The sequence below is a fragment of the Dermochelys coriacea genome, chromosome 9 (genome assembly GCF_009764565.3).
Source record: "Dermochelys coriacea isolate rDerCor1 chromosome 9, rDerCor1.pri.v4, whole genome shotgun sequence".
Classification (NCBI taxonomy): Eukaryota; Metazoa; Chordata; order Testudines; family Dermochelyidae; genus Dermochelys; species Dermochelys coriacea.
In genome coordinates, this window is record NC_050076.1 from 75300126 (window position 1) to 75317153 (window position 17028).

General features: G+C 38.9%; 1 protein-coding gene across 1 annotated transcript in view; it reads right to left on the bottom strand.

Annotated features, from left to right (window-relative positions):
- The window catches only part of LOC119861898 (connector enhancer of kinase suppressor of ras 2-like), a 479757-nt gene that overhangs the window by 63238 nt on the left and 399491 nt on the right, over positions 1–17028 (bottom strand). The window contains exons 17-19 of the mRNA XM_043492113.1: positions 6362–6410; positions 4767–4942; positions 3466–3539 (exon numbers count right to left, since the gene is read on the bottom strand). Of these exons, the coding sequence (XP_043348048.1) occupies positions 3466–3539; positions 4767–4942; positions 6362–6410 (299 nt within the window). The remainder of the gene's footprint in view (positions 1–3465; positions 3540–4766; positions 4943–6361; positions 6411–17028) is intronic.

A 17028-nucleotide genomic window follows, 5' to 3' on the forward strand; every position in this document is an offset into this window, starting at 1 on the left:
CTGAAACATAATTTTTTTTTCAGAATTGTCAGCAAACTGAAAAATTTATTATACCCGGCTGTAATTGTGAGACTCAGCTAAATTTTAATTTAATGCACTCTGAGATCCTCAGACGAAAGGAGAAATAAAAATGCAAGTTGTAGATCTGGCTTCTGTTTATGAGACTTTAATGATATCATGAGATAATAATAAAGGTGACTAAGGGAAACTTTTATCCTGATCAACATTCCTTGTTCTAATGAATATTACCAGTAGTTTATTATGCATGTGATTACAGTTGTATGAAGCTTGCTTTTGAGACACCAATGCCATGTTCATCATTTGAAGAGGCATGACAAACAAACAATACAGGACATTAAATTATAACTAGGAAAGCTTTAGTAAGAGAATATAATTAATGCTGCTCTCTTCAATTCTCAAAGGCTGAGGATTTTCAATATTTTACAGGGAGTGTGAAAAAAAGTGATGGGAATAAATCAGGACTGCTTGAGGATGTGTTAGTTTCAAAGCACTAGAATTGTAGTGTTAAACCTGCTGTATTCAGCAGCTGTTAGTTCCAAATGCAGCACTGCTGGCCAGATAGAATTTTCAAGTTCTGTCAATAACTATCTAGCATTAAATATGCCACAAAGATGGGTAAATTTATCATATGCTTTGTGCCAGGAGCACAAGCCACTAATAGTGATGAACAGATGGCCAGCGGAGAGGCTAAGATACCCAAGCTTCAACCCATTAACCTTTGGAACTTAAATATTATAACAGCTGGGAATACCTTTCTCCCCTAAAATAGGGTGAAAAATTACCACTTTCAGCATATTAGCACCCTCTCCAAATTAACAAGGATAGCAAGTGATACGATTCTACTCTGGGATACTATTTGCTCTGCAGAAGGTGGTCCCATCCTTAAAGACTAAATTGAATGTCAGTCGATAGCCAGCTGGCCTAGTAGTCAGGCAGTAGCTCCACAGTACTTCCTGTCCTGGTCATTCTTGAGGGGGCTTCATCCAGGTCATATGCAGTGGGCCTCAATCCCTCCTGAGTGTTTCTTCCCCTCCTCTTAGTGTTCTGTCATGGCAGAAGTACAGGGGAGCAAAGTTAGGGAACCCAAGTCCCCCCATTCCACCGGGTTCCAACCCAGACCACCAGAGAAGCAATACAATGTCTGGACCACTCATTGCTCCACCCCAAGTTATACTGTCCCCTGGGTTGCTTCCTGTCGGGCTGTGTCTCCTCTGTTTGGGGCATGGTCACAGACTTAGAAATAGCCACTTAATTTGCCAGTGGGACAATGTCCCATTCTTTGTAGTCTTTTGGGAGTTTTCAGCTCCCAAAAAGAGGGGGAGAATCTGGATCACCGCTTCCAGGAAAATCTTAACAATGCTGTAGCCATTCCTCATAGCACCAGCCTCACTTACTGGTGCAGCCTGTAGCTCCTTTCCCACTTCCCCTGGGCTACCAGTTCCCTTTTAAGCTATCCCTCCACCTAGGGCATACCCTGCAACAGCTGGGGAATGGGGCAGCCCAAGCCCACTGCTGTTCTGTGCCTTGCCCTGGTTTAGTGTGGGGTTGGACGATTGAGATGCTAAAGGAGCATTCAAGGATGATAAGGCCACTGTGGAGAAACTAAATGAATTCTTTGCATCGGTCTTGACAGCTGAGATGCGAGGGAGATTCCCAAACCTGAGCCATTCTTTTTAGGTGACAAATCTGAGGAACTGTCCCAGATTGAGGTGTCGTCAGAGGAGATTTTGAAACAAATTGATAAAGTAAAGAGTAATAAGTCAACAGGACCAGATGGTATTTACCCAAGAGTTCTGAAGGAATACAAATGTGAAATTGCAGAACTACTAACTGTAGTCTGTAACCTGCCATTTAAATCAGTGTCTGTACCAAATGACTGGAGCATAGCTAATATGATGCCAATTTTTAAAAAGGGCTCCAGAGGTGATCCCGGCAATTACAGGCTGGTAAGCCTGACTTCAGTACCGGACAAACTAGTTGAAACTATAGTAACAAACACATAGATGAACATAATTTGTTGAGGAAGAGTCAGCATGGTTTTTGTAAAGGGAAATCATGCCTCACCAATCTACTAGACTTCTTTGAAGCATGTGAACAAAGGGGATCCAATGGATATAGTGTACTTAGATTTCCAGAAAGCCTTTGACAAGGTCCCTCACCAAAGGCTCTTAAGCAAAGTAAGTTGTCATGGGATAAGAGGGAAGGTCCTCTCATGGATTAGTTACTGGGTAAAATATAGGAAACAAAGGGTAGGAATAAATGGTCAGTTTTCAGAATGGAGAGAGGTAAATAGTGGTGTCTCCAAGGGGTCTGTATTGGGCCCAGTCCTCTTTAATATATTCATAAATGATCTGGGAAAAGGGATAAACAGTGAAGTGGCAGAATTTGCAGATAATACAAAATTGCTCAAGATAGTTAAGTCCCAGGCAGACTGCGAAGAACTACAAAAGGATCTCTCAAAACTGGGTGACTAGGCAACAAAATGGCAGATGAAATTCAAAGCTGATAAATGCAAAGTCATGTACATTAGAAAAGATAATCCCAACTGTAAGACAGGGTATTTTCATCTTGGAAAAGAGACGACTAAGGGGGGATATGATAGAGGTCTATAAAATCATGACTGATGTGGAGAAAATAAATAAGGAAGTGTTATTTACTTCTTCTCATAACACAAGAACTATGGGTCACCAAATGAAATTATTTGACAACAGTTAAAACAAACAAAAGGAAGTATTTTTTCATATAATGCATAGTCAACCGGTGGAACTCCTTGTCAGAGGATGTTGTGAAGGCCAAGACTATAGAAGAGTTAAAAAAAGAACTAGATAAGTTCATGGAGGGTAGATCCATCAATGGCTACTAGCCAGGATGGACAGGGATGGTGTCCCTAGCCTCTGTTTGCCAGAAGCTGGGAATGGGCAATACAGGATGGATCACTTGGTGATTACCTGTTCTGTTCATTCCCTCTGGAGTACCTGGCATTGGCCACTGTCAGAAGACAGAATACTGGGCTAGATGGACCTTTGGTCTGAACAAGTATTGCCATTTTTATGTTCTGTAAATCCCATCACAGTAAGAAATCTTTATCTACTTTCTAATTAATATACTTTCCCCCAGGATTCTTTCATTTCATTAAAATAGGAATTGGGTATCTGGATAGCTAAGAAAAGAGTTTTCTGATTGTTTGTATTTGCATTACAGTTTATGCCACTTAATTCAAGTTAATTTTTTTAAGTAAATAAGAAACACTGGTGCCCATGAGGCTGTAAAACAGTATCGGTCTGTTTTAGGGTTTTCTAAACAACTCCTTTTCTGGAACTTTTTGCATTCTTAGTACAGATTGCAGATAAAGACAGACAGACCGCTTTCCCCAGTGCCATACTTTACACAATATCCTTACAAAGGTGGTCCTTTCATTTGTAGAACAGTTTGATTCATACTCACTGTTTCCTTCTGCATTCAATGGCTCTATCTATCCTGAACTCAGGTAAACTGATGAATCCTTCTGCTTTTTCATCCTATCACAAGAGGAGAGGAAGTACAGGTGAAGATGAGTACATTATTGAGAAATGGGAGTTGAAAACTGGACAGCTGTGACTTATAGTCAAAAGCCAGGTCAAGTCCAATTAATAAAGATAAAGAATACATTGTTCCCACACTATTAATTCATGAAGATAGTTTACTTAAACATATGCTGTTGACAGTTTTTTTATAAAGTGACCGACTTGTCAGTTCAATAACCATGCCACAGTAACACCAGTCCTTTTGAGTTAAAGACAATACAGAGCACATTCAAATGTGAAAATTACTTTCAACATCATAGCAGGAATCTGAACCCATTTTTTTAAAGAGTATATTACATCTTAACAGTGATTGTATTGTGGACATCTCCCTTCCTAATGGTGACTGAAAACATTACTGTGGCAATTTCAACAATTGTTTGCATGGAAAAGTAATATGAGGAAAATATTTCATGTAATTTTCATTTTCTTAAATGTGATTTAACAGTGGAAGAAGATGACCAGCACAATATGACCGGCCAGCTTTCTCAAGACCATCCATAAGTGGTGCGCAGATCACTGATGGTTTATGTACTATACAGCCTGGGAACCACTGGCACACATAAGGAGCACCATCTGACTGACATTTGCAGACACCTCAATAAATATATTGGTATACATACAACACAAGCATACACTCAAACTGTTTTATTATTACCCCCAACATAATCATACATACAAGCATACATTCAAACTGTTTTATTATTACCCTCAGCATAATCTAAGAAAATAAGTCTCCATGACTCAAATCAACTGCTCTCCTGAGTCAGGTTTTCACATTTGGTTTAATTTTTAGACTGTAGGGATGAACTCATCCCAGGTGTAACTCACGGCTGAATTTCCCCACACTGTTGATAATAGAGCAAGATGACAGCGAACATCTTGTTAACCTAATAACTAACAAATATGGAAAAGAAGTACTGTTTATTGCTGACATTTGTAGTTCTTGAAGAATGCCATGTAGCTATTTTATTGTTAGACTCGCACATAGATGATTGAAGACTTCAACTGAATCATTGCAGATGAATTTTTTCCTATCCAGACCCATGTATCACAGACCCATGTCCAAGTAAACTCTGCGTATTTAACTGCTAATTGGTAAATATTAGCTTCCTTTATTTGAAAAGTAGCAAAATTTAATTTAGGCTTTTTTCTTTCTTTCTTTCCAGTGTAGCATATACTTACATTCTGGTTTGTGTACCAGTACAGTGAAGAATCCTTCAGAATAAACCAGTATTTTTTCCATTTCTGTGTAAAGTATCCTTTGGCATCTTTTTTCTTCCACAGCCAGCCCTCACAATCTCCATGGCCCAAGTCTTTGCAGGAAATCCGCCTCCTGCTCCCACTAGTCAGAGAACTCCCTGTAAATGGGAAGATAACGTGAGAGACTGAGTGATCCTATTGCTATAAAAATAAATATAACAACTTACTTTTTAAAACTAGTGATGAGCCAAAACAGGAACCTCTATTCTGAAAACCTTCAAATTTCAGGGCGGAGGGTGGTTCAGATTATAATTCCTGAATCTAGACATATCCTATGATTTTCAGATGGATGCAAAGATAGAAGAGGCGTGGTTTGTAATTCTGGTTTGGATTGAATAAAATCTTATCCAATTATTTAATCTCAAAGGAGTTCTGCCATATGGGGCCAAAATATCATTAAAATAGTTTGTGATATTTTGGCATCATCAAATCCAAATCAAAAACCTTGTCCTGATTTGGTCTTTAAGTGGCATAAATTTAAATCTTGATCCAAATCCAAACACCACTTCCTAACTCAGTTTTTATCTCTTAATTTTAGCTGCCCTAAAATACGTCAAATTCTGGTAAGGAAGTTTATTGTCAAGAAAAAGGGAGTATCATCATTCCATAAGAATCATGGAGCAGTATATGCCCACAATACTTGTACTCTGATTTTAATTCATCAACAATATTTTAGATTTACTGAACTTAGTTTAAATGCACTGTAACAGAAAAATACCTTGTTTGCATTACTTCAACACATCCTAGTTGATAACCCTGAAATTTCACTCTGTCTTACAGATATCACTAACAAACAGAATTTTTTCTTAATATTGTATAATTTTTCCTTAAAAGCCTAAAGCAAAGTTAATTAAAACGTTAGATGCTTTACTGTGAAAAATCAAGTTTACATTGTTACATATATTATATTTGTCTGACAGCTGTGAAGCAGTGCCAGAAGGTTAGATCACATTAAATTACTACCCTTTTCTTGATAGTATTCCATTGATCTTAACATTTTGTTCTTTTCAAAATAAGATACTGCATCCTGATCAGTTTTAGAAATACTATAAATTTATTGACTGAGTAAAGGAGAAGTCTTTAGGCAGTGAGTTAAAACTGCAAACAGAATAAAAAGACCAGTTTGCATGTACTATATATAAATTATACCAGATTATAGAATGACAAAAGAAGTGCCTTTTTATTTTACAACTTTTTATCAAAAGATTGGTTTTCTTGATATTCACAAATTATTTTTTTAAAGAATAAAGTAGTAAGAAATGGCATAATATATGTCTTTCTGCCACTGAAATCAAGGGAAGTTTTAACACTGATTTTAATGGGATAACAGGTCCACAGTACGGTTTCCTTGAGTATTTACAAGCAAACTTGTAGATAAATGTATATGATATCTGGAAATACATGAATTAGGTCTGATCCCGACAGTGGATCTGTATATGTGACCCACATTCCTCCCATTGCCATAATAGGGCCTTCATTTTCTAAATTCTGAATATTTATCAACTGAAATGGTTTACCTTTGGACCATTTTTTGGTTTTTACCCTCAGGGAAGCGTAGTGGAAAGACTATAAGGAGAGAAAAAAATATGGATGAGTACCAGTCCATGCAATATTAAACCATGTTATTCTGTTGATAAACAGTAATCTCTTCATTAATGATTGTCTGTGTCCATGATCTTCCTATCTTTGCCATTTCAAGCATGAGAAAATCTTAATTTTTAATAATCATATTATAAAATATTGTTATAAAAGTAACACAAATTGCAGTTATTAGGCAGCAAAAAACGGTAGTAATAATTGGTGGTACTGAGCAATCACAATAATCTCCTTTGGTGTTATTTTGTTTTATAATAATAGGAGGAAAAAACAAACAACAAACAAGCAGAACAATGCAATGCTAAAAAAATAAACTAACATCTGTATTTTCACAGAGCTATCTGGTGTATTTAGCCACATGCTTCCCTATCAAGTCAACAGGAGCTCTTGACTGAATCCTTATGAAGCAGTGAGGAGATAATTTCATGGGGGTTTCACAGGCATTATATAACAACAAAAAGTCACATATTCATTCATTTTAAGAAAAAATTAAACTGTTACACACAATCAATTCAAGGGGAAATTTCTGTCCTGAATCTTATAAAGTTAATATGTGATTTTAGCCTTTGTTTAACGCCATATTAGTGGGAACTCATATACAAGTCCTCTTATTATATCCAGGTACATGTCTGCTGTAACAATGAAATGACATTCAACATTTAGTAACATTCTTTTGTGACCACAGAATATACCATTAATTCTGAAAACAATGGAAAGTAAGTCATTTTTATACATTTTAAAACATAAGTATTATTTAATGGAGAGTGGGCAGATTTTTTATGCATGGGAATGGCATGGGAGAAAGAACAGGCCAGCTTGAAGGAGAAGTGGACTGCTAGTTGCTGAGGCTGTAGTCATTAGCAGAGCAAAGGAAAGGAGCTCATGGCGTCGCAGACACATATATAGGGCAGGTTTCAGAGTGGTAGCCATGTTAGTCTGTATCAGCAAAAAGAATGAGGAGTACTTGTGGCACCTTAGAGACTAACAAATTTATTTGAGCATAAGCTTTCGTGGGCTAAAACCCACATCATCGGATGCATGCAGTGGAAAATACAGTAGGAAGATATATATATACACACACAGAGAGAACATGAAAAAATGGGTGTTGCCATACTCACTATAATGAGAGTGATCAATTAAGCTGAAAAGAAAAGGAATACTTGTGGCATCTTAGAGACTAACAAATTAAGGTGAGCTATTATCTGAGAAAAAAACCTTTTGTAGTGATAAACAGGATGGCCCATTTCCAACAGTTGACAAGAAGGTGAGAGTAACAGTGGGGGGTGGGGGGATAAGCATGCGAAAATAGTTTTACTCTGTGTAATGACCCATCCACTCCCAGTCTTGATTCAAGCCTAATTTAATGGTGTTCAGTTTGCAAATGAATTCCAATTCAGAAGTCTCTCATTGGAGTCCGTTTTTGAAGTTTTTTTTGTTGTAATATTGCAACTTTTAGGTCTGTAATTGAGTGACCAGGGAGATTGAAGTGTTCTCCGACTGGTTTTTGAATGTAGGGCAGTGTCTCATGGTGAATGAAAGGCATACTTTTTCATCTGTTTTGTCCTGTCTGACATATAGATTGTGAGCCCTCTGGATCAGGGACTGTCATCTTTGATATTTGTCTGTATAGTGCCTAGCACACTGTGGGGTCCTGATCCTTAACAGGGATTCTAGCTGGTACCATAATACAGATAAATAAAAATTAATATAATGTCTACATCCATCACATAAATGTACACAGTATTTCAGGTGTTTTTACCATATTAAACATATATCTGTAACACTCTAGTAACTAAAAGTTACTGTGGTTGAGCAGCAGTTTTTTTTAAGGAAGTAGATCATAACCATAAGCAATAGATACAATAATCTAAGCAAATCAGAGTGCAAGAAATTCTACAGCTATTGAGACTTAACTGTACAGTGGTTGTTTCCCTTTTAGTACAATTCTTTGTGCTCTGCTTGCCTCCAGCGGGTTGATTTGTCTCTGTAGGGCTATTTCTCAATAACCGTACAGTGTGTGAATTCTTGTACTGGGTGAAACCCCTTCCTGTTAGCTGTGCAGGTATTTGCACAATCCCACTGTAGTTATTTTTCAGTGACCACACTGCACTGATCTTTGCTCTGATTTGCTGCTATAATCCCTTTCTGCCCAGACTGGTTCTTGTTCTCAGGATTTTCAAGCTGATTACCAGCAAAAATGACACCACCGTAGCTTTTTATTTCCTTCACATGAAACAGAAAAACATCACTACTTATATGAAAAGGAGAAAAAACAAAGAAATTCACCTTTTCCAAAAACAAAAGAAAGAAACCACTCAAATGCAAAGAGAATGGGGCTGAGAAACTGTTTAAAGGGAAACAGTTTTCTAAACATTTTAAAAAACCAAACCCCAATCCCTTTGAATCATTACCCTCCCTCAGGCTGCATTCTTCTCCCACTGAAGCCAATGGGAACTTTGCTACTGTTCAACGGGAGCAGCCTGGGGTCTTTCATCTCATTTCTATTCCTATCTCACCCTACAGGTCAGCAGGGCTCTTCTTGTTGGTTTACATAGTCTCTTCGCCCTAGTTTAATTCTGGAACAAAATGAAAACAAAATATACTACAATCTGAAAGGCAAAGAGCCTGGCTGGAACACAGAAAGAAAAGGGAGTGAGGAGAGGAAAAAAGATCTGCTGAAGGCCAAAGGGAGAGAAGGGGGATGGGTTGGAAGAAAGACTCAGACATCAGGATGATGACCATAATATGCATGCCAAGATGTGAATAATATAATTAGTACAGTAGTCCAGCCCAGTTATTTATTTTGATATTAAATTATTTATGTCTTCACATTTTCATTTTCAACGTGTATATTTTTGAATTGATAATGCCTTATTTCACCTCAGAAATTGTCATAGGGCTAGATGACATTTTTGCAGATGGGTAGGACATGGGTATGACTTCTGGTCCCTAGACAAGTATGGGAAGAAATTTGAGATTGTGAGAAAAGCACATCAACTGAATATTTCTGCTAAAACGATAATCAGTGAGACATTGTTAATATTAAAATATTGTCCTTAAGCTTCAGAGTTAACAACCAAGTGGAATACATGGGGCAAATATTACCTAAGACTACTGTTTCAGCCTATATGCATATGCAGGCAGACATCAGTTTGTACTCCATTCCTGTTTTCAATGTTATCTCTGCAACCAATATGGGCTAAAAATATGGGTTTTTTTAAAAAGAAAATTTAGATTCTGAAGCTCAGTTGTGCACAGCAAGTTCTATTGTAGCCGTGAATTGCAGAACACACAAAGTTCTGAATATAATATTAGATCATAATAATAAACAAATGTTTAATTTAGACTAACTGCTTGCCATTTTATATGTTTTAGATCATAGTGAAAAGTTTAAGATAGTACTCTAAATTGGTGAACTTGTATTTTTATTTCCACATAACCAATTTAAACATACAAAACTGAGTATTCTTAAATTTGTTGCAAAAATATTGTTTTTGGGTTGCAACTTTGTGCTGAATTTCAGTATTCATAAAATGCTTACTGTTCAGTTATTTTCCCCTGAAAATAGACATTTATTACAGGAAAACTGGCAGAACTCGAACTATATGGCCCAGATTCCTTCCATTACCATTTCTTCTCTATTATAAAAATTGTATAAAATGAGACATGGGTATTTGGTGCTTTTATTAGCTTAGCAAGATCTTTCTTTTCAGGTAGGACATTCTGTAAAAGTAGCATTTTTCTGAATAAATAGACCACATAAAAGGCCAACAAATACCACTGCAAATACACTCTGTTATGCTGTTCTTTTCATCAGAAATTCCCCTGACAGTCTAGCCTGAAATGAGAGACAAAAATAGCTGAAAAGTTACTCAATAGTGCAAGACTGTTTGCAGATACATCAGATCTTCTGAGTTAGCTCAGCACAAAGCAAAGATTAAGTATAAATCCCAACAAGATGGCATTATTAGACTGCGACTATAGTTTGGCCACAGAGGGAAACTGTAAATACCAACAGTCCTTTGTAGATATGAAATAACAATGAGAACCTGAAAAAAATTGTGCAGTTACAGTGTTATAATAAGTGCAACAATATTTTACTACTTTAAAAATTTATGATTTTATTAGTTAGACAGGGGTTTGAGTACAGAGGCAACTGCAATTTAGTGGTTAGAGCAGAGGACTGGGCATAAGGGACTTGGGTTCAACTGACGATTCTACCAGTGACTCGTGTAACCTTGTATGAGTCACTTTTCTATGTGTCTCAGTTTATCCATCTGTAAAATCAGAATAATGCTTACTTTTTTTTGTAAAGGGCTTTGAGTTTCTATGAGAGAAAGTGCTGTAATAAGTGCATAGTCTAATGATTATTCATTAAGGAACATCCTTCTTATGAGTAAGGGTTGAATGTGGAGTATAGATTATAAAATGTACAGTAATTCATTTAAAGATATGTAACGAGGGTTGTAATTTAAACACTGCACAAGCATACCACATAATAGCATTATCTGAAGATAGGACTCGAAGTTGGAGAGGCTTAAGCAAGGCATAATTTTAAATGACAGTGGTGGATGGGAGAGATTGTCTCAGTATCATTGTAGGCCTGCTTGTTGTCCCCTTAAAATTCAGCCAGAACTCACCAGCCATATTTGGCAGCATGAGCGCTTTCTGGCCCCGAATCTCTTGCAGGAATCAGCTACGCCGTACTCTTGTGAAGCCTGGCTCACTGCACACCAGACCGAGTACCCACTGACTGCCACTGTCTATAGCAATGCACCTGTACACTAACGTGAGTATAGAAATTCTTCTAGCCTCTGAGTCATTCTCTCATTTTTCTAGGCCTGCTCCATTCTCTCTTTTGTTCTAGCCACTCTCCCAGCCAACAACAGTACGATGTCTTACATGTTGCAGGTAGACAGAGTTGAACTCTGAGACTGACAAAATCCATAAATGTAACAGGTATGATATCATGCAAAGACTTAGTAAATTCTCTCCATCTGCTGGATGGGGAACCTGTATTTCAAGCCTGTGGAGTGGTATGGAAGATTGAAGAGAGAAAGGCCAGCAGTCTGTTGCTGTTTGTAGGAGAAATATTGGAAACAAGGACATAGAATGGATGTTAAATGGGAAAAAGTGACAAAAAAATTAAACAATGTATTGTGGCTTTTATGTATTTATTTTAAACCAGAGCAGCGAGTAATATGTGCTGTGCAACCAGACTGCCCAAAGAATGATTATGCTTCTTGTGAATGGGGATGAATCAGGATGGAGCAGGCTGCTCCCTCTAATACAGTGGTTCTCAGCCAGGGGTCGAGGATCTCCTGGGGGGCCATGTGCAGGTTACAGGGGGTTCACCAAGCAGGACAAGTGGTAGGCTCACTGGGGCCCAGGGCAGAAAGGCTAAGCCGTGTCACGCAGGGCTGAAGCCCGGGGCCCTGAGCCCTGTCACCCATAACTGAAGCAGAAGCTTGAGCAACTTAGCTTCATGGAGGCCCCAGGCAATTGCCCTGCTTGCTACCCTCTAATGCCAGCCCTGGCTTTTATATGCTGAAAACAGTTGTTGTGGCACAGGTGGGCTGTGGAAATTTTATAGCAGGGAGGCTCAGAAAGAAAAAAGGTTGAGAACTCCTGCTCTAATACACTGTCCCTTCTCTGTGGGCCACTGCAGGTGACTGTCTCATGGCCCTTGCTCCTCTCCATCCCATTTTCAGGACCCAGAGTGTGCAATCCCCAATCTGCTGAGTGCTGGGAGCACGACAACTGCTATTTATAGAAGACTTTTCACAGCCATGTAGCGGTGACATAATGACCCTGGGTGGGTCATATACAGTAAGGAATGACTCTTATCTCAAAATTTGTAGCAGACACATAAATCTGTAAGTGGTCTAGTCACTAGAGTTGGGGGAGTGTGTGGGAGGGGGAGGGGAGGGAAAGCCACACTCTGTAAGCATAGGTTACAGTTTGAGCTGAAATGTACATTAATAAGACATGACATTTAAAATAAATAAATAAATAAATATTGTCAGAACATTTTTAGAAATAGTTTGACTGCTTACAATTCCTTAAAAATTCAAACAGAACAGGTTGAGAAGTAGAGTAGTAATTCCTTAGAATGAGCTGGAGAATGCCTATTTCAAATTATTCATAATTCATTACAAATCTCTAGATCTGATTCAACATAAAAATGGTGAGAATAGAAGCACAATAGATCAGAGAACAGAAGGGACTTGTAATTTTAAATTATGAGTCAATCAGCCTCATTTTCCTTCTTCTGTGTGCTGAACAGCATATAAAATTATGTCAGTGAAAAGAACAAAGGAAAAAGGGCATGAGTGAATACACTGAGCAATGAATGCTTTGGTAACTTACAAAACTCTAGATTCAAATTTTAAGATTCAATGGAACCAAATAATTCATTTTATGCTACACAGTATAAGAAGGTTCCAGAGTAGCAGCCATGTTAGTCTGTATCCAGAAAAAGAAAAGGAGTACTTGTGGCACCTTAGAGACTAACAAATTTATTTGAGCATAAGCTTTCGTGAGCTACAGCTCACTTCATCAGGTGCATGCAGTGGAATCCAGTAGGGAGATTTTATATACACAGAGAAAATGAAACAATGGGTGTATGGTAATACCCATTGTTTCGAGCTGTAGCTCACGAAAGCTTATGCTCAAATAAATTTGTTAGTCTTTAAGGTGCCACAAGTACTCCTTTTCTTTTCACAGTATAAGTAAACATTTTACACTTGCAACTTCAAAATGATTCATAGAGTGGCTATGGGGGGAACCAGCCGGAAGATGAGAGAATGTACCCTGGTTGTCAGCATTTATGGCCTCCTCTCAAAACCACAGCATGAAGTGTGATGTTAAAAGAGCAGCCCAAAACACAGGCTGACAACAGTCTGCATTCGTGAAGTTCCAGCAGCGACACAAACCTCAGCATAACCACAGAGAGGAACATGTATAGCTGACACAAAATTACCCAACTGAAAAGTTGCACCTATGTTTAAATAATACTACAGAGATCAGTGATTTAGACTAGCTGAAAAGATTTAAGCTGCTGAAAAGAGAGGGTGCAAGTGGTCAACCCATTATTCGCACCCATCTCAAACATGTTCCACATGGAACAGATTTTCTAAGAACATGTACTTCAAGGGGAGGCCTATAAATCACAGCAGTTAGTTCTCTTCCTGTATTTGTGTACTATCTCAGTCACTGGAATGGATGTTTCATTATGCGTACTGTGACAGGGTCAGGCCAGATGGCTATAGTTGAGTAATAGAAGGCAGATATATTAGCCCCAGGCTAAGTAGGTCCCTTTTCCCTGGGTAAGGTAACAGGGAAGATTCCAGAACAATCAGGAACCTTCTGGAGACAATTAAGACAGGCTGATTAGAACACCTGCAGCCAATCAAGAAGCTGCTAGAATCAATTAAGGCAGGCTAATCAGGGCACCTGGGTTTTAAAAAGGAGTTCACTTCAGTTTGTGGTGTGCATGAGAGGAGTTGGGAGCAAGAGGCACTAGGAGCTGAGAACGTGGACTTTTGGAGGACTGAGGTGTACAAGCATTATCAGACACCAGGAGGAAGGTCCTATGGTGAGGATAAAGAAAGTGTTGGGAGGAGGCCATGGGGAAGTAGCCCAGGGAGTTGTAGCTGTCGCACAGCTATTCTAGGAGGCACTCTAGACAGAGGCAGTTCACAGGGCCCTGGGCTGGAACCCAGAGTAGAGGGCGGGCCCGGGTTCCCCCCAAATCCTGCCAAGTCCTGGTCAGACACAGGAGGAGTCGACCTGGACTGTGAATTCAGAAAAACGGCCAAGCTGAGGGCTGCTGTGAAGCTCCAAGGCGAGCAAATCCGCCAATAAGCACAAGACCCACCAAAGTAGAGCAGGAACTTTGTCACCATACCAATAGCTTGTGCACAGCTGTCACTATAGAAGGGAGCCTCTACTGCTACTATATCAGCAACAGCACAGCTACCCGGGGGACAGATCAGTACCAGTAAGTAGTACTTCAGCATTTATCAAGGGCCAGGCATATGATGCTGAGAGAGTTCCGTTTGGAGGAAGTTCAAGAGGCCTACCAGGTCCAGGAATCACAGCAAGTACCTCTCATCACATATTTATCTGCCATCTGACAACAGAATAGGTGTTTCATGAAAGATCAGTGTTTGCTCCACATGTAAATTCAAGAATTAATGTTTATTATGATGGTCGCTATGGAACTCATGCTTGCTGTATCCAAAGGAGAAAAGGTAACCAGGGTCATGTGGTCAGAACAATCTGGTATGGGGCTGGGGGGCATGGAGATTAAGGATGCTTCCAATAGTTTGAGCAATGAAAGAATAGGTTCCTTCTACATTTAAAATGACAGAGCTATGGTATCTGTTTCAGAATTACCCCAAGGAGCATATATCTATTGGAAGGGTGTTAAACTAATTTATAAATCTCTTATTTTAGACACAGGACACACTAGAGGGCAGGAATTTGAAATCTTGAAATCCACATACAAAATGGTGCATCTGGTAATGCTGAAATGGTAACCAGTGGTGAAAGTGAGCAGATTTGTGGATTCTCTTGATCCACTCTTAATTCCACATCTGAAGATGGTGTTCACCCTTGTGAACTCGTATACAAAATAATAAAATTACCAAAGTGACAAAACCGTAGAAAATGACAATATACAGATATTTTCCATTATTTTAAAGATCTTTAACAAATTGGTACTGTTTTATCACCAGCCTTTGAGAATCATGAAACTTAATCCCTTTTCCCCCATATATATAGCATTTGTGTGTGTTAATTGAAAACCTTTTAGAAAATATTGCCTTTTTATTTTCAAACAATTTTTCCCTCAAGGGTAACCATACAGATTGATTTGTAATTTAAATATTGTGACAAACCAAGACTAAGCACACCTAATATTTCATACAACAAGACTCGGAAAAGGCTTAATTAAGAATGTGATTTTAATAGTGCAGTGGACAGGACACACCCTACTCTTCATTAAGAAAACAAAAACCACAACAAACTGAAAACAATGCCCCAGTAAAATATGATATGGGTGAAGGAGAGTTAAAGGATAATTTTACAGATTGATATTTAAAATATGATAAACAGCCTCAGGGCACCTCAGTACTTGAAAGATGGCAACATAGAAAGAAATTCAGGAATATACAGTTAATATGATTAAGTGACTGGAGGGACTGAATTATGAGGAAAGATTAAAAGAACTAAATGTGTACTGCTTAGTAAAACAGTGAATGAGGAGATATGAGAATCTTTTACAAATATCTTGAAGAGTGCAAACACCAAGAAAGAAGGAACATTGTTGAGGGAAATAGTCCAAGGGTCAAAAACTGCTCCCTTTATTCATCTAAATCAGTGGTTCCCAAACTTGTTCTGCCACTTGTGCAAGGAAAGCCCCTGCCGGGCCGGTTTGTTTACCTGCTGCCTTCGCTGGTTCGGCCGATCGCGGCTCCCAGTGGCTGCGCTTCACTGCTCCAGGCTAATGGGAGCTGCTGGAAGCAGTGGCCAGTACATCCCTCGGCCCACGCCGCTTCCAGCAGCTCCCATTGGCCTGGAGCAGCAAACTGCTGCCACGGGGAGCCGCAATCGGCCGAACCTGCGGACGCGGAAGGTAAACAAACCGGCCCGGCCCGGCAGGGACTTTCCCTGCAAAAGCAGTGGAACAACTTTGGGAACCACTGATCTAAGTATTCCCACTAATGCCAATGGAATAATAGGATGAGTAAGAGGAGTAGAATTTGGCTCCCTAAGTAATGGGATGAAACTGGATTTCAGGGGAATGCAGATGACTTGGAGTCTTCCGTTTCTAATTTCTGTAATTCTGCTATTTACATGAACCTTATGGTCACATTTAGACTACATATGGAATTATATTTACAAATACATGAATCACAACTCCCTGTTCATAAAGGCAATGCTGTAAGAAAACTGGGAAAGGAAGATAGAAAATGTCTGAATAGCATCATATTAGCTAATTTACATTTATACCACATTATTTATGAGCATATTATCTTAGTTTCAGCACAGTCCTTTTCCACTAATCTAATTTTGCAAGGAGATGTCTCAAGTGACCTGGGCAGAATGTGAGCAGTTGGCATATTAATTAGAACCTATCCAAGTATTTTAGAACATCTCTCTACAAAGTCAGTTTGCCAAACAATCTCATTTTCCACAGATGTCTCTCCAGAAATCCTGTGATTCTCTCAGCTTTTTTAGATTCCTTCTCTCCATTTTATCTCCTTACTTTGTCCCTTCTGAACCTTTGCAGTATTACCCAGTTCCCTGAGAAAACCACCTCTTGCTTTCCCCTCCTCCCATCTGGTTCTGTGTCCTCACGCTTACTCCATATACTTCAAACATCATCAACAACTTTTTCCCCTCTGCTACTCTCCTCAGCTCTGTAAAATCTGTCATTATCTACCTTCTTTTAAGAAGCTTTCCCACCAGCCTAACTTCTACCCTATATTTAACCTTTCATTTCCCAATAACACCTTCCCTCATCTCTTCTTTCACCTTGCACACAATTTCTGTCCATAGCACAGAAATCATACTCCACTGC